The sequence below is a fragment of the Euphorbia lathyris genome, chromosome 1 (assembly GCF_963576675.1).
Source record: "Euphorbia lathyris chromosome 1, ddEupLath1.1, whole genome shotgun sequence".
Taxonomy (NCBI): Eukaryota; Viridiplantae; Streptophyta; class Magnoliopsida; order Malpighiales; family Euphorbiaceae; genus Euphorbia; species Euphorbia lathyris.
In genome coordinates this window covers 41,194,511-41,213,415 of record NC_088910.1, presented here as the reverse complement: position 1 = coordinate 41,213,415, position 18,905 = coordinate 41,194,511, and the positions used below count along the sequence as shown (strand labels likewise).

Here is an 18,905-nt window from a genome sequence, read left to right as displayed (position 1 = left end):
CTAAATGATTTTAATGATTGTATCTGGATGATTCTAGATGGCATTATTAATGTTTCATGATTTTTATTAATGGACCCATCCCCGACACATCAAAAGATGTGTGGAGTCCTCCTCATAATTTCTGATCGTATCTTCCAATAATTAGTAACACTGCTACGACATCCACAAATCTAAAAAATCCTTATCCTGTCTTGCAATGTATCTATAAAAAAATAACCGCTTCTCTAAACCTAACATAGAAACAAATATTCAAAAACCGAAAGAAAATGTTTGGTTTAAGTTTATCAGAAGAAAATGTAACCTCTTCCTACTTCCCACTAACCATTACATCCTTTTTCTTAGCTTTATCTTTCTTTTTCTTACTCATCCTGCTGAAATGGTCTTCATTTAGCAACAAGAAGTCCGGTCTACTACCTCCATCTCCACCTACATTTCCGATCATAGGAAATCTTCACCAATTCAGCTCATGTCCTCATCGTTCTCTTCGAAAATTGGCTGAAACCTATGGCCCAATCATGTTGCTTCACCTGGGTAGCGTTCCAGCTCTTGTTATCTCATCAGCAGACATGGCTCGTGAGATCATGAAAACCCATGATATTATCTTCTCAGACAGGCCTAAATCAAGAGTTGTCAAGATAATTACATATGACCAGAAAGGTATTGCCACTGCTCCATATGGGGAGTACTGGAGACAGATGAAAAGCATATCAGTTCTTCATCTATTAAGTAACAGAAGGGTACAATCCTATAAAAATGTAAGGGAAGAAGAGACAAATTCAATGATTGAACACATCAAATCTTCTTCTTCCTTGCCTGTCAATTTAAGTGAAATCTTGGGCAATACTACTAATAATATAGTGTGTAGAATAGCTTTAGGGAGGAAGTACGGAGAAGCAGTAGGAGGAATGAGCATTAAAGATCTATTAAGAAGCGAAAGTTTTGGGTATTTCGATGTTGGGGACTTTATTCCATGGCTTGGTTGGGTCAGTAGTGCTAAAGGTTTGTATGCTAAAGCTGAGAAAGCAGCTATAAAGATGGATGAGTTCTTGAACAACTTAGTTGATGAACATGTTGCTAAAGATAATTGGAAAGCTGAATCCAAAAATAAGGATTTCGTTGACGTTTTGCTTTGGATTCAAAAAGAAAATATTGCTGGTTTTCCTATTGATAAGACTATCATCAAGGCTATCCTCCAAGTAAGTAACTATTCCTTTACCTCCCAAGTTAATTATAGCTTCATAAAAAAAAACTAAGAGAAGAGATTCTAATAAAGTTGGTTTTGTTTATGTAGGATATAATTTCCGCAGGTACAGACACTACATACACTACTTTAGAATGGGTAATGGCAGAGCTCTTACGACATCCAGATGTGATGAAGAAGCTTCAGAATGAAATAAGAGAAATGGCAAAAAGCAAATCAGAAATAACAGAAGACGATCTCCATAAACTCCCTTACTTAAAAGCAGTTATAAAAGAAGCTCTACGTTTGCATCCTCCGCTCCCATTACTAGTTCTTCGAGTTGCAACACAAGATGTAAAAGTACAAGGGTTTAATATTGCAGTAGGAACTCAAGTGATTATCAATGCTTATGCAATAGGAAGAGATCCAGCATTATGGGATCGAGCTGAGGAGTTTGTGCCAGAGAGATTCTTGAATAGTACCATTGGTTTCAATGGACAAAACTTTGAGTTTATACCATTTGGAGCTGGTAGGAGACTCTGTCCAGGAATTCAGTTCGCAATGAGCGCAGATGAGCTAGCATTAGCAAAGTTATTGCACAAATTTGATTGGGAAGCATCAAAGGATTTGGACATGACTGAGACCAGTGGCATGACCGCCAAAATAAATCTCCCTCTCGTTGCAGTTGCTTCTCCATATCCATCTTCCTAATGTGGCTATGTAATTTTTTTCTTTTATATCTTCCCTACATATTGCTCAAATTATGTCAAAAGTTGATATTTGTTGCTTCTGCTGAAATTATATTTGCTATTGTGTTTCAATTTCCAATTATAAATATTTAATAGAAATTAAAGCAAATTGTTGGTTCTGTTATTATGTAATCATTTATAATTTTTTAATTGTATTTGGATATGCATGCATATATTTTTTGATGGACTATATGTTATGAATATTGCATGTGAATGATTAATTCTTATTATAATTCTATAGTAACAGATCCATGCAAAAAGTGTTAAAAATCTAAATCTAATTACATAACTTTAGTTTAATTTTGTAAAAAACTCTAGAATGACTTATATTATATTATGGGATCAGGGTAGTAATACATTTGAGAATGAATCTTATATATGCATAGTTATGATAGAGTCCCACAATTATAGATTTAATTGTTTCCTGACTGTGTAGTGCTTTAGTCTTGTATATATATATATATTTTTTTTTTCTTTATGAAATTCTTGGTTTTTGTGTTTGTGTTTTATATATATATATTCGTGTATAGTATATGTGCTTTCTGTCGGTAAACACAGTCACTATAGAAATTAAGTAATTACGGATGGAGTTCCGTCGGTAATAGCTCTTTTTCTTGTAGTGATGGAGCCCTGCGTTAAGATTTGTAATAATGTACTCCTCGCGGGATTTATCGTCATTGGATTCACACACCAAATGCTATTATCATTGATGTATAATCCGAAACTGATCTTCTCCATCAATGGCTTTTTCTTCCTTCCATCCTCTTCTTTATTTTGTTTCTTTCACTCCCATTAATTTCCAGAATCACAATCCTAATCAAAACATAAAAAACCAAAAAAGAAAATCAGTTGGGAATTTGGCATAGATGTATCCCAGTTGAAGATGAATAGTTGTTTGGTGGAAGAGTAGAGAAGAAAAACAAATGGTGAAAGAGAGAATTGTAGAAATATTTTAAAACTAATAAATAAATTATATACAAATATATTTGAGGGCAGGAGCAGAGAGAGTGGATCCACCCTGCCAGAAAACCTCGTGCTCTAGAGTTGGTGGAGTTGTAATCTCAACCATTAATTACAAAATTAATGGATGAGATTTAATTGATAAATTTTAATATTTAATTAGTCATTTATTGATCAATCAAATCTCATCCATTCATTTTGCAATTAATGGTTGAGATGATTACAACTCCACCAACTCTAGAGGATTTCAACTCTAGAGGATCCCTTGGCGAAAACCTCAGGGATAGAGTTTTCCACTCTGGCTCCGCCAGAGACTGAACCATCAAGAAGAAGAAACTGATGGAAAGGGCTAAAATACCCTTTTCATCTTGGCCTCTTCTTCTCTTTTCTCCCGTGGTTCCAAAGTATAGAGAAAGAAGGTATGAATTGTTATTTTACTCCTAAAAAATGGGAAAATTCCTTAAATTACTTCTCAATCATTTTTTTTTCCACGTAACTTCTAACTTCTAACTTTCAACTAAGTATTTTATTTACCCATTGTTTATTTTGTTTCTAAATTTAGTTTTATGATTTCTACAATGATTGCTAAATTAGGGATTTTTTTTATGATTTTTAATTTACAATTTTATTTGTAGATTATTAATATGTTGTTTTTTCTTAGAAATTCTTTAGTAATTCTAATTAATTTAGGAATTTTAATTTAGAGTTTATTTAGAATTTCTAAGAATTTCTAATTTAAGATATAATTTGCGTATTTCTAGTTTATTTTAATTTAAATTATTATTTATTTATTATGTTTGAGATTTCTAATTTACTTTTAATTTCGGTTGTTTGTTTTTATTTTATTTAGGAACAAGATTCATACATTTTTTTGAAACGGATATACAATTAGTGTAGAATAACAAACAAAATGTGTGTGTTGTATAACGATGTCTAAAATTTACCCAACTTGCCAACGTTGGAGGTAACTCATTGATGTAAACGTTAGAGTATTTTTGCACATTATCTTTTTTAAAAATATGTTGAAGTAGCATTTAATTTTCTTTTTGCCTACGGTCTAGCCCCTCCGACCTTCAGCTCCTGGCTCCGCCACTGTTTGAGGGTTTAAAAAAAATTAGTTTTGGACACTTTTATCCTTATGCCACGTCAACCTGTTAATTGTGTTAATCAAAATTCATTGATTTTATAACGTTGCAAAATATAGTCCTCGTTTTGTAATAAAAGAAAAATCACAAAAATCGATCTTGGATCAAGTGCCCGTTTGTTTTCAATTTTCTCGGAACTGCTTTTTGCATTTTAAGTCGGAACAGAAGATAAAAAGTGTTTGCTAAAAATTCGAAACAGCTGCTTTTTACAGAAAATCAACTAATATCTGCTACCTAACAGTACCAACAATCAGCTAACAGTGTTAGCAGCAAATAGCAAACACGAACATGTGAAACAAACGGATCCCAAATCTAATTATAGAGTTTTTTTTAAAAAAATTTACTACTACTTCCGTTTCATATTACATGTCTTTTTAGAGATTCTTTTTTGTTTCATATTACATGTCATTTTATATGATCAGTACACCTTAAGTCATCCTTTTTCTGCTATAAAATGCGGGTTTACGGAAATTAATTAGAATAATGGACTTATTATAGAATAAATAAATATTAGAATCAATAAATAAGGGGCAACGATGTCTTTTTTCCAATATCCTTAATTTCTATACAACTCTCTAGAAAGACATCAAATATGAAACGGAGAGAGTATAATTTATTTACTTGGTTGGATTTATCTTTCACTGTAATTTTAGCAAATTATAATCAAATCTGTAAGATTATGTTCTAATTGTATATTATTTTAAATTCGATATTATTAGTTGAAAAGGATATCGTTATACTTTAATAAATATAATAATGGTTTTTTTATTTATAAATATTATTTTTCTATATAGATTTATATTATAACCTATATGTGGTTATTAGTACGATATTATCAACAAAATATTACTATTATATTTTGATAATATAATAGTATTTCTTTTTGTTAGTAGAATTCACATACTGCATAAGGGCCGCTTTAGAGGTTCCATGTCCTTCTTTGTTATATATATATATATATATATATTATAAATTAAATCTAATTAAACATAAGGTATAAAAATACCTTTAACGTTTAAAGTTACGGACAATTTTACCCCTAACATTTAAAATGATGTAATTTTATCTTTAACGTTGGCAAATTGGATCAATTTCAGACATTATTGTAAAACATAGATATTTTGTTCTTTATTCGTTTTAGAAAAAAGATTTCATATTTTATGTGATTTAATAATAGAACTAAAGATTAATATTTATAAATTCGGTGAAATTTTTTGATTTTTTTATCCAGTTCGTACAATAGACAATATATTTTTTTATTTTTTTTTTATTTTTTTCACGTGTAATCATATGTTTATGATCTGTTACTAATTACCGATAAAATGACTCACATGTGAAGTGTAGATGATAAGATTAATGATCAAGAATGCAGTTTGATGAATTATTTTTCAAATTGACTTTATTTGACAATATTAGGGATAAAATTGCTATTGGTAAAATGGCACAATTTTAGACGTTAGAGATAAAATTGCTTCTGACTGTTAGGGATATTTTTGCATCTTATCCCTTTAATTAATTTTTGATAGAACAAAAGAAAATAAAAATCAAACCCATGGGATAATTTGTAGATAACAAAGCATTTATTAGTTGTATTATTGTTAGATTAAAATACGAAACAAAATAGCACGTGGTTTCACCTTTTTTTTGCAAACATAATCATGTTAAAAACTTGTAAACATAGGTTTGTGGTTCCAGCAGTTTGCAAATTCAAATTGTTATCGTTGCTATTTACTCAAGAGGGAGCAATCTAAAGAAATTGAAAAAAGATCTGGTTTTGCAAATTACTTTATATATAAGGTCTGATTTTACAAATTAACTAATCCACGAGTATTTTTTGGCGGAAAAACGGGCTCACAAATCCTTTATCTGTAAACTGAACCATTGGACTGTAATTGCAAATAGGGCAAACCACATGCTTTTTTTAATACTTTACCCTCAGTGTTAAGAAAGAAGTTGTGAAACAAATTTTCCAGTGCTCCTATTGTGCTATTCTTGTTAAGAGACAGTGATTGAAAATGGAAAACATATATTATTGTTGTCGATTTTCGGTTCTATTTTAGTTGATTACATTATTATTTTCTATATATAATTACTTTTAAATTCAAATAGATGATAATAATTATTTGTATATATAATTTTTAACACCATTAAAATCTAAATAATTATTGTAATTGAAGTATATTTAGAATTGAAATTCCCTTAAATCAAAAATCCTAATTCCAATATATTTGGGATTGAATGCCCTTTAATTCGGAAGTACCTAGGCGACTGTCTAGGTCGGCTCTCCTGGAGCCGGCTCTGGATTGTATATTCAATGATATCGTGAAAACTCATTTATGCTGAAGAAAGTGATATAAAAAATTCAATACTTTTTTTTAGAAAATTGTTCGACCTATCTGATATAATAGAAAGTTATCGAGGATCTCGTTGGAAGCGCAAGCAATTATGATAAATTATATATTAATTGGTTCACGAGAATTTTTTATATATATATTTTTATGATTTCAAAATAGACTTATAAACATAATATTTTAAAGTTTGATGAAATATTTAGATTTTAAAATATTTTTTATCCAATATTTATAGAAAATGTTGGATAAATTTTTATATTTGTTTTGTAAGTGTATATATAAATATCTGATTTGTGATTGAAAAGAGGGTTTTGTTAGTGGTTTTTGAAATTTACTTAATCTGCCAGTAATTTTAATTGCACCATTCATAAAATTATGATAAAAGTTATTTCATTAGAGATATTTTAATAGTTTATGTCTTTTTTTTTTTTGAAAAATATTCTATTTCTTTTTAATTTTAAATATTTAAATATTTTATGTCTTTTTAATTTTAAATGAAAAATTATTTATTGATATTATAGTAATGTGATCTCCAGCCAATTGTGGACCACCATTCGTAGACATGGAAAAGGTTTGGACAAAAGCAGTATGGAAAAACAAGAAGCTAGAAATGATCCACGAATCAAATTCTGATTTGTTGACATATCACATTGAATGATATACTTCAAACACAAAAAGATCAAGATAAGGTTGGAATAATTTAGTTCAATTATTCAAAAAGCTGGATAGATTTTGAAAGGTACATGTCTTCATCTTCAAATTAATTCACATGATTTAATGGTCAAAAAAGGCGGATTGTACTCTCAATGATTAGATTTAGTCATTCTTCATCAAATTTGGTTATTCACTCTTCAATGTAAATTTAGTAAATTTAAACTTTAGAATAGTTTGAATCACCTAAATCCAAGTCATTTAGAATCTAATGATTACTACAATAATTTTTTGATAAATTTTTCCGAATCCAAAATAAAATACATTGTGGAATGTTGGAAACATCATGTATCATAATTTTGTATTATGAGTTAGGTTATTAAAAGAAAAAAAAAACATCTTGTAGCTTCTGATCTTTCATTGTTTGGTGTATTAAGTTCTAGATTTTTCATTTAGACATATGAGTCCCTGATCTTTCATTATTTAGTGCATTAAGCTTTCCATCGATCTTTCATTTAGACACATTGAGCCATTGATCTTTCATATATGGGTGTATTAGGCCATTCCGTAAATCAATTCATATATAGGTGTATTAAAAACACATGTTTGATTCAACTGTTAGTTAATAAATGTTGATGTTGATGTTAGTTGTTGGTTGTTGACGATTGTAGTGAACTGTTTGTTGTTGTTGTTGTTGTTGTTTGTTATTAGTTTTTTAATTATTAATGGTTGGGGAATTCATAAGGACGTTGATTTAAATGCCATTTGGACTCTCAAAAAACCTAGCTGCCGCCTCCTGCCCGCTGAGGTCTCCGCAGCTATGGCCGCCACGGCCCCTCCGACCACCGATTATCTTGATGACTTCTATGAGATTACAGTTCTCTTCAATCCAAAACTACGCTTCGGTGCATCGAACAACTCGATCGTGCCCAACCAGCAACCTCATTGCTCTTATGCTTCAACACTGAATCGTAACGATACTCCAGTTCCAGCTTCGACGACGACTATCTCAGACATAGGCGGCATTCGAACAGTGAAAATCACTCAATCGGCATATGACCGCAGGGTGGAGATGTGCTCATCCTCCCTCATCGGACGACTGATCCTAAGCAAAGAGGATGCCCCTTGGCGTGTTGCAGACCTCAAACAATCTCTGACGAAGATCTGGGGATTGCAAAGCTCATGGCGATTGATATCGATCGGTCGCAGCTTCTATCAGATAATATTTGATTCTCCAATTACAAAATCGGCAGTTTTCTCCAAGGGAATAATTAATGTCAAGCCTGGAACTTTCAGACTGCAGCCGTGGCTGCCAGACTTTGATCCGTATTCAGAAAAAACTACAAATGCACAGGTATGGATTCGTTTATACTCTTTGCCCTGGGAATACTGGGATCCCCAAATACTTTCAGATATATCCAAAGGTATTGGAGGACTGCTTAGAATTGATAAAAACAACCCTCGAAGGGGACTCTGGTCATTATGCATGTATGCTTACTGATGTCGATTTAAATACAGAATTGATTGTAAAGTTGGGTATTGAGAGGGATGGTAAACAGATTTGGGTTGATGTGGTGTATGAAAAGCTACCGAGCTTTTGCAGAGTTTGCAATAGCATTGGGCATATGGCTTACGACTGCCGAAGGAACAAAAAACCTATGGAAAACCAGACGACTGAGGAGGCTAAGAAACCTGTCTATGCGAGAGGCCATAAAGCAGCTGTGCCCGCTAAGGCGGCCACAACAGTAGTGCCTGTGAAGGCAGCAACTAGTCGCATCATTGAGGACCTCTAGCCCCAACTTTTACACAAGGCTGCGGACGAGCAGTGCCACGATCCGGAATTGACAGCCTCCAATGAGATGGATATGGGGGATAGCCTACAAGAGCAGCAATTGGAATATGAGCCTTATAAAGAGATGAATCTGGCGGATAGCCCGCAAATTAGAGAACACGAGCTTGAATCTGAACCTTGGGACAGGCCGCCTTTTTCGATGGTGGAAAACATAGCTTCTACAACTATCAGTTCAGCTAAGCCGTGGGCTGATATTACAGAAGATGATGAAGAAACTAGTACATGGGAGATGGCTACCTCTAAGAGCACAAAAAAGAAAAATAAGGCCCTTGATAGGGCGGCAGACAGTTCAACCCGGGGGCATCGGGTCAGCAAAATACCAATCCGTTTTAGAGGAATATTTTGTACTGAAATTGCAGGGGAATCCAGAACTGTGCTACGCAGTGGCATCTCCAAAATCTGTGTCAGGTTCATAAACCGGATGTGCTTTGCCTCTCTGAGCCTATGGTGGCATTAGGCACTATCCATTCCTCCCTCTGGGATCGGCTTGGAATGAAATTCATTGATTCTACTCAAAAGGACTTGTCATCTATGTTGGTCTTCATTTCTTCTAAGCATATTTCATCTGTTGTAGTGTGTTTTTTTAATGAACAGTTTGTCATGTTGAATTGGAAGGTCATGGGCTGTTCCAATTTTATTTGTCTGGTATATGGCAGTGTTTGGGCTAATCGAAGGGTTGAAATGTATAATCAAATTTTGGAGCTCAGATTGCAATTTGATGGTTGTTGGGTCGCCTTAGGGGATTTTAATGCAGTTCTGGGCTCGCATGAGAAGACGGGCCGAGCACCGGCCAATAGACTTTGCAGGGAATTTCGCGAGTTTATTGAGGAAAGCAACTTCCTTGACGAGCCTGCACATGGCCTCATATACACTTGGAGCAATGGTAGATAGCAGACTTAACAGAGCACTTCCTTCGTCAGATTTTCATACTTTCTGGAACAGATACAGTAGCACTGTTTTGGTAAGGCATCAGTCAGATCATAGTCCGGTAGTCTTCAGCTGCTCAAATCATGTCGGTAGTTACCCGCGGTTCCGTTTCCAATCAATGTGGATAAGCCATCCCAGTTTGAGAGAGACAATACGCGAGTTTTGGCAAGGAGAGCACGAAGATCTGAATACTACGATGCAAAGGAAGGATATTTATCTAAAGGAGAAAAGTAGGATCCGCTGGTTGAAAGACGGGGATAGAAACATCGAATTCTTCCATCGCACGACTGCTGTTCGAGCTGCAACTCAGGGCATCAAGGCTCTTCTTATTGACGGAAAAATGACCACTGATCCGGCTCTGATTAATGAGCATATTACCGGGTTTTTTTTTCTGATCTATTTAAAAATGAAGCCAGCAGTCTGTGGGATCTCTCATTGATCCATTCAACTATCCCACGGTAAGTGACAGACGCAGAAAATGCGAATTTAACAGCTTGTCCAGAACGCAGAGAGGTTAGGGATACGGTTTTCTCAATGGATGGGGGTAGTGCACCGGGACTAGATGGTTTTATAGGGGCATTTTTTCAAACATTTTGGGACGTCGTGGGTGAGGAAGTCCTTGCTGCAGTTCACAACTTTTTTAGCTCTGGTCCAATCTTGCCCGGGATGAATTCAAGTTTAATGGTTCTTATCCCAAAGATGGAAAACGCAGTCTCCATTGAACAGTTTCGCCTAGTTGCAATGAGTAACTTCTGTTACAAAGTCATCGCCAAGATTCTCGCTGACAGATTGTCCACCGTGACTTCCCGTATAGTTTCCAGTAATCAATTTGGTTTTATTCCTAGTCGCAGCATACACCAATGCATTTCAATTGCCTTAGAAGGAACTAATATGCTGAACAAGCATTGTTTTAGTGGAAACATGGCCGTCAAAATTGATATCAGAAAGGCTTTCGACACTCTAGACTGGAATTTCATTCTCGAGGTCCTAGACTCTTTTGGCTTCTCATTGCAATTCCGGGACTGGATCCTCAACATTCTTTCCTCGGCTCGTATTTCCATTTTGACGAGCTCAGGACCAACCGGATACTTCAAATGCTCAAGGGGCGTCGGATACGGAGACCCACTATCCCCCCTGCTCTTTGGCATCGCGGAGGATTTTTTGAGTCGGTGGATTTTGCGTTTGGTTGACTCAGGTGGTCTGACGGTTATGCACTACTCCCGGACAACAAATTTTCCTACTCACCTCATATATGTAGATGATGTGATGCTCTTTTGTCAGGCTACAAAGGCTAATGTTGGAGCAATCAGGGATGCATTCTCTTATTATGGCTTTATCTCGGGGCAAAAAGTTAATTGGCAGAAATCTGATATCTACTTGGGAAGTTGCATTAACAGGCGTAGAGGTATGCTTCTTGCTGAGCTAATGGGGATAAAACAAGGGAATCTCCCCTTCAGATACCTTGGGGTTCCAGTCTTCTATGGTTGTCCTTGCAAAAATCATCTCACACTTTGCTCGCTGGAAGGGTTCCTGTCTCTCCATGGCTGGCTGAGTAGCGCTTGTCAACTCTGTTATTACTGGGAGTTGTATCCACTCCTTTCTTGTTTATAAATGGCCCTCCTCTCTGCTCAATCATCTATCCCAATGCATAAAAAAATTTATCTAGACCGGCTCGGTGGATAATAAAAAATCCCTCACTGTTCCTTGGCGGAACTGCTGTAGATTGTTTAAAGTAGGTGGTATTGGGGTTAAAGATATCATAACATTTAATACTGCTCTCCTTGGTAAGCTCGCATGGGGTATAATGCAAGAGGATTCGTTATGCTTCAATCTTCTTCGATCTCGGTTCATTAACGCTGCTGGCTTGCCTAGAGTAGTGATGAAATCGACCATTTGGGCGTCTGTCTGTAGGGTACACGGCCTGGTGGTGGATCATAGCTTCTGGTGGATTGGACAACAGTCGAATTTGAGTTTCTGGAATGGAAATTAGATCTCGCCTACGATTGCGGATCAGGTGGGGTTAAGCGCAGTGGCAAAGCGCAAGTGTAAAATGCAGGTCAGTGAACTTCTTTCGGATAATGGCTAGCGGAACTTGCCTCCGCTTCCAAACGAGATATTTATTCGAGTTCTTGATATCAAAATGGGCTCAGACTTAACCGATATATGCATCTGGAAGACTTTCGTGGCTGGGTGTCTCTCTGCGAAGCTTTTTATGCTTGGCTAAGACCACCGGAAATCGCTCAAAGGTGGTGTAATTTTATTTGGCGACAAACTATTCCGCCATCTCGGTCAATGGTTTGTTGGCGTGAATATCTTGGTAAGATCCCAACACACGACAGACTGTGTCGTAGGGGTATCCTTATTGTCTCCCGATGTGGGCTTTGTGGTAAATCTCAGGAAACTGCCGACCACTTATTTATCACCTGTCCATTCTCGCAGCAGATATGGGGCGGGATCGGTAAGCTTTTTGGCAGGCGGATTTGCACTGATGCATCGCTGGTCGTTTTGGTTGATGAAGCTTCTAAGCAGCGTTTTAGTCCTCAAACTGCCACATTATGGGCTACTGCAATTGTTAGTGATGTGTGGTTGATATGGAATTTACGGAATAAGGCGTTTTTCGAGGATGAAACACCGAGCATCTACCTTGCGCTCTGTCATCTCTAGGGGCTTATTCATGAATCGGACAAGCTTGCTACTGGGGGTATGTGGAATTCTGCTTCTGACCTTCATATCATTAAGGAGCTTGGTATTCGACATCGGCCGCACAGAGCTCCCAAAACGATCCCAATCTGTTGGCAATATCCACCGTCGGGGTGTATTAAATTGAATACGGATGCCTCCGATTCGGGTAGCCCAGGCCCTGCAGGAGGCGGGGGTGTCTTTCGATCCAAATTTGGCTTTGAGGGGGCGTTTGCTGTACAGCTCCAGCTTTCCTTCCCCTATACCGTGGAACTCACTGCTGCAATTTATGGAATAGATAGGGCTTACGATCTTGGTTGGACCAAGCTCTGGTTGGAGAGCGATTCGGCATATGTGGTCAGTCTCTTCCGCAGCGGAACTGGTTTAGTCCCATGGAACATTCGACAGAAATGGTTGAAGTGTCTTAGACAAATTGCTTCCATGAATTTTGTGGTTTCTCACGTCTACAGAGAAGATAGCCAAGTTGCAGACCTCCTGGCAAATTTTGCTCGAACAAACAACGGAGAGACCTGGTGGGACGTAATCCCTGAGTTCTGTGCTTCGGCCTACCTTTGTAATTTAAGCAAAAGATACGGCTATCGTTTTGCTTAATTTCTTCCCTTTTTCTCTCTTCTGAACACTTGTATTTTTTATTCTTTTTAATAATATTGGTTTGGGTCTGCGGCTTGGGGTGCCAACATAGTTGGGATGCCTTCCCTCTCCCACGTACCACGCTTTTAATCAAATTTTTTTTATTAATAGTTGGTAAAATTATACTGAACTGTTGCTGTTAGTATTTAAAATGTCTAATATGGACATATTTTAAATTAATCAACAAATAAATTATAAAATAAAAATAAAAAATTTATTGAATGCAACAAAACCTTATTTTTCGATAATTATCTTCTAAAAATAAAAATAATGTTAAAAAGGAAACATATTTTGTAGAAATAAGAAGGATAATTTTGCTAGTAACAAGTAACTATAAACAGTTGTTCATGAAAAACTCTAAAAAAGAGCTTTTCGTAAAAAGCTCCAAAATGCTGCAGTGTCCATAGAAAATGCTAAACGTTGCAGTTCTATAAATCTAACCAAACAGGCCCTTAATACACTCATATATGAATTGATTTACCACTACAAAAAAATGGTCTATTACGATGCTAAAATTTAAGGTTTAACGACGCTTTTCGGTGTTTCTAAATGCTTACCCACGCTTTCCAAAGCATCGTCGTAAGCGTCGTTAAATCGTGTGTCATTAAATTTAACGACGCATAAGACATTATGTAGGTAAATTCAATCCGACGGCATACCTCATACAAGCGTCGTAACGTTTCTAAGGCTTACATTTTTAGCGTCGTAATAGACCATTTTTTATGTCGTTATTTCGCTTCAGAAAATATTAATAGTGTCTTGAATACCACGACACTTTAATTTAAAAGCGTCCCCAAATTGACGATATTTAATTAAAAAACGTCTACTTTTAACTACATAAAAATTCATTACTTCTCAAATTCAACGACATTTTGCAGCTGAAATATCGTCTCTAAATTATGACAATTGCATATTATTATATCCGTGATATAATAACATTTTCATAAATAAGCATCTCGAAAGAATGTTATGACAGTTTTATTGAAAAACATCCCTATGAGATTTGACTTAATAAGGGTACATAATAAACAACCTTTTCCCCACTATCTCAATAGAAAATGAAAATAATATTTAACACGATCCTGAAATAGATTCTGTCAAGCTTAGTTAAGTCTATCTGTTGTGTGAGGTACTACAACCAGTAGTGTGTGGACGATACCAATAGTAGCTCCATGGGATCTATCTACAAGCAAAGCTTCCATTTGAACACAAATAATAGCTCCATGGGATCTATCTTCAAACAAAGCTTCCATTTCCACACGGATTTTATCAATAATCTGAAATACCACAATTTGATGAGTTAAGCATATAAAATGCTCCTTCAAAATTGTAAATGCAGCTTAAGGGTAAACATACTTATACCATATCATTTAAATTGTTGCCCAACAACTCCAAATGCATATATTGTGGCATACTACTTTACATCCAAATTTTGATCAGAACCAAGAGTAACCAGGGCAAGAAATATATGGTCAGAAGCAACTTTTGCATCAACATAATGAAGTCTAACTACAAATAACATAAAGAAAATATGAATACAAAATGTGTAGGCACTGTAATAGTCCATTCCAACTTTCCAAGGATAGTTTTCTCAATCATCAGAACTTGTCCATGGCTATATTCTCTATCAGATATGCATACCAAATCATTGACCTCTGAGGGCCAGATTTCCTCGTATTTTGCAGCAATTAAGGTTGCACTTATGCCCACCAATTGCAGTTCCCTTTTTGGAACAGTCTTCACACATAGCAACCGGTCGATTATGTTGATAGTCGGATAAAAAGTTTCTGGTGAGAACTCAAATCTCTGATGACCATCCACCAACCAGTCTATCAAAATTGCCCTCATCCTCTCATTGATTTCAGGACGTGATTCCATATAATTATGAGGCCTACTCTCATTCTGCAAATAGAAATTACAACGGTTTAGGCATGTCGATTTCTATAGGCTTGCCTGTTTAACTAAATTCGAAGAAGATGTACATACCTCTATTGTCTTATAGAATCGGTAGATGTCTTCAACATACTCAATGCCAGCCAAATCGTTGTTAGCATCTGCTGCATCGACATCAACGATGTCCTCCTTCAGTTTGGAGGCTATACCACATGCCTTATGTAATAAGACCAATTCACAAGAGACCATTCCAATATATAGCCAATCAGGATGCAAAGACAAAACTCACCTTGCTCCGAGCAGTCACGGCTGAAGCATAGGTCTGTGCCTTTTTTTTCTCGAAGACAGTTGCAGTTCCATTTTGTTATCCACTGTTATTTTCTTCTCTTCGGACTTGTTCAACTTCTCATCTTTCTCAGTATCAGGGCTGATGACAATCACTTCTTTAGGTTTTGGAATTACTGTGACTTTCTTTTGAATTGCCTTTTCTGCTACATGTTTTTTTACCGACTGCTACTCCAACTGGAACTTGGCCCCCTACCTTGTTCACCTTAACACAAGCTATTTTCTGCATATGGGGTATAAAAGAACAAAACAACCCAGAATCCAAATTCAGAAATACTGAAAAAACTTGATGCAAACTATATATATAGATAAATAATGGAAGCCAAACTCAAAAAAACCTTGTGATTATTATTCTCCACGGCTACATCAGCCTGGGCATTGGCCAATAGTTGCGCACGGAAACTCCTATCAAGAAAAGTATAATCAGCACAAAAAAGGAACAACGAAACACCTTTCAGATACATAAATCAAAATCAAAGAGAATAATGAGAAAGAAACATTGTCATTGGGCGACATATGCGATGCTGTGCCTTTGCGTCATTTCCTTGAACAGTTAACCGATTACCTATATCCCCAAGAGCTTGTCGGTTTCTGCCATCACCAGCTGCCTCTACATTCTTCTTCCGGTGCATATTTCCTCCTGCAACTGCTTCACATGCTCGATGTAGTTGATTAACGATCCATTAAGATAGAAAGAACCAAATCAAGTAAAGGAGACGATCCATATCAATACACTGATCAGACGAATAAATATTAATTTACAGAGACATTGAAAACAAATAAAAATAGAAAGAAATCGTACTTAGAAATTAGGTCATGAGTCATGAAGAGGGAAGAGAGAGGCGAGGTGGATAGTAAGAGTTACAAAATTCACTTCCCACTACTTTCTAAAATTACCGCCAAACCAAAATCCTTTTCCCCCTTCTTTCTATATTTTTTATTTTATTTTTAAGTCCTTTTGCATATTGTAATTAAAACAAAATAATTTATTTTATATAGTGTTAGCAACACTCATTTAAAATTAGACTAGTTTAATAAGTATACTACAACACTTCATAAATAAAATTGTAATATATCAAAATTAATAAAATAAAATACATCACTGAACATAAATAAATAAAAGGTAATTAATTTATTAGTCCCTATATTTTGACAAAACACACTGTTTAGTTCCTGTATTTTCAAAAACACATGGTAAGGTCCCTAACCTTTTTCTTAGTGAACTGTTTAGTCCTTCCGTCTGTTTGTTACATTTTTTACCGTTTATGACTTCGGAAATGACTAAATTACCCTTTACTATTTACCTTCAAACTTCAGAAGAGTAATCCAATTTAGAAGAAGAAGCTATTTGCATGGAGAACAATAAAAAGAACAGACTCAACGCTTACGAATTTGAACGATTAAGAAGAAAATTAAGAACAAGAACACTCAAAGTTGATTTCAGATGCATTAGAGTTTAAAGGAAAGCAAAATAAAGGAAAAGAAGAACACAAATCCAAATTGACTAACAGAATCTTCATGAGAGTCTAACGGCAGGGACTAAACAGTTCACCAAGAAAAACATTAGGGACTAAACAGTTCACCGAGAAAAACGTTAGGGACTTTAGTGTGTGTTTTTGAAAATACAGGGACTAAACAGTGTGTTTTGTCAAAATATAGGGACTAATAAATTAATTACCCATAAATAAAACATGGTTGAATTTCTTAATATATGGATAAAACTAAAAAGTGTCTTCAAATTAAAAAAAAAAACTTAAAAAAATTTAGCGACATAAAAGTTAACGTCTTTAACACTTAAAAATACCGACGTTTTTTTTCTAAATCTATAGTTAAATTTTTAAAAATCACATCACGAGAATTAAAAGCATCATTAAGTGATTATAAAATCTAACACAAACTAAAAAACGTGGTTCAATTTTAAATACGGGGATAAAAAATATAAATATATTCAAATAAAAAAATACCAAGACACTTGTTCACGACGCAAATCCCAAACCGTCTTTAATTTTGAAAAAAATGTCGATGCTTTTTTTAAAAAAGTGTAGTTACTTTTCTAAAAATACTAACGTATATCGTTAAGTGACAATACAAACCGACACAAATACAAAAGCATGACTAAATGTTAATATATGGAGATACATGCTAAAAAGCATCGTTATAAAAGTGTCGTAATAGACCCTTTTTTTGTATTGTACGGAAGGGCCTAATACACCAATATATGAAAGCTAAATGGCTCAATGTATCTAAATGAAAGATCGAGGGGTTAATGCACCAAAGAATGAAAGATCAAGGGCTCAATGTGTCTAAATGAAAGATCGAGGGCTTAATGCATCAAATAATGAAAGATCAGAGGTCTCACAAAATGCTTTTTGCCTTGTTAAAATGATCTTGATCTATTTAACGATTAGTGTAATCCGTAATTAAATAAATTAAGGTTGTGTTGGAGTAGTTCTAAATTTTCAATTTAGACACGTTAAAAGCATATGGTATTTTTTTATCATATGTTTTTATTCACAAAATAAGATGAGTTGAAATATAAAAGAAAAAGAAAAAAGTTACAAAGTTTAGTTTAGTTTATATTTTTTTAGTTAAGTGCATTCCGTGACTTTGATGACTTTTTCTAGGCATCAAACACTAGAATCTTGGCTTGAGGCCAAAGAATCCTCAAACTAGACATCTCAAGGTTTTTACAGACTACTGATAGAACTCCAACCGATTAGCGGTGAAGAAGATATAATTTTTTTTTAAGTTGGAGCAGAAAACACACAATGTATTTTGGGAGCCGCTATTTTCAAGGCATTGTTTCAACCACTCTCAATGGTTATTTGCCACATTTTTCTCATATAAACAGAGCATATTGTCATGCTAAGTTAGTGGGGAATGAAGTTATCTAATTATTAGGGAGATTTGAGTTAGTCGATGTTGATTTTGTTGCCCACTAAACTCATTTCTCCTATAAATAGAAGGCACTATCTTCCTTCTACACCCCCAATCAACAAACACAAAATACACTTCAATAAGAACAAATGTTTATCCTTTTCAGTCTCTCCTATTAGAAAATTTCATGCATCATTTGTTTGAATTCAATTTGATCTCAAATCATCACTTAACATAACTTTATGTTCTTACCAAACTATTCTGATCAACATACTTTGTGTAATTTTGTACCTACCTTATACTACTTTGATTTCAGTGTTCTTTAACTCTAAAATTCGATCACCTAGCCATCTTCAATTGTCACTTTATTCTTCCTCAAAATAAGTCCAAAATCTCATAAATTTGAGCATTGAAAGTTGATCAAAAGTTCAGTTTTTTCTAATGAAGAACATAGTGTTTTTGAGCTGCCATTTTCCAAAAATCTCCACTTCCTTTTATGTTGTTTTGAATCTAATATTTGTGCAACTACATTCCCACCCCAAATTGAATTTTCATTTTTACAAATTCCAAATCTCTAGAAGAAAATTCAGGACTCCTGCAGTTCTTTGAACCCCCAAATCTGTCATTATGCTCTCTTTTGCTTGG

At 35.0% G+C, this 18,905-nt stretch overlaps 1 protein-coding gene and 1 pseudogene across 1 annotated transcript; one reads left to right on the top strand and one right to left on the bottom strand.

Moving 5' to 3' along the window:
* The first annotated feature begins 212 nt into the window (after positions 1-212).
* On the top strand, positions 213-2,048 carry LOC136229593 (cytochrome P450 736A117-like). Its single transcript, XM_066018484.1, has 2 exons — positions 213-1,196; positions 1,292-2,048. The coding sequence occupies exons 1-2, from the start codon at positions 267-269 to the stop codon at positions 1,889-1,891; spliced, it is 1,530 nt and encodes a 509-aa protein (XP_065874556.1). The 5' UTR covers positions 213-266; the 3' UTR covers positions 1,892-2,048.
* A 12,078-nt stretch (positions 2,049-14,126) lies between these two features.
* LOC136217838 (G2/mitotic-specific cyclin S13-6-like) lies at positions 14,127-16,015 on the bottom strand (annotated as a pseudogene).
* Positions 16,016-18,905: the final 2,890 nt, after the last annotated feature.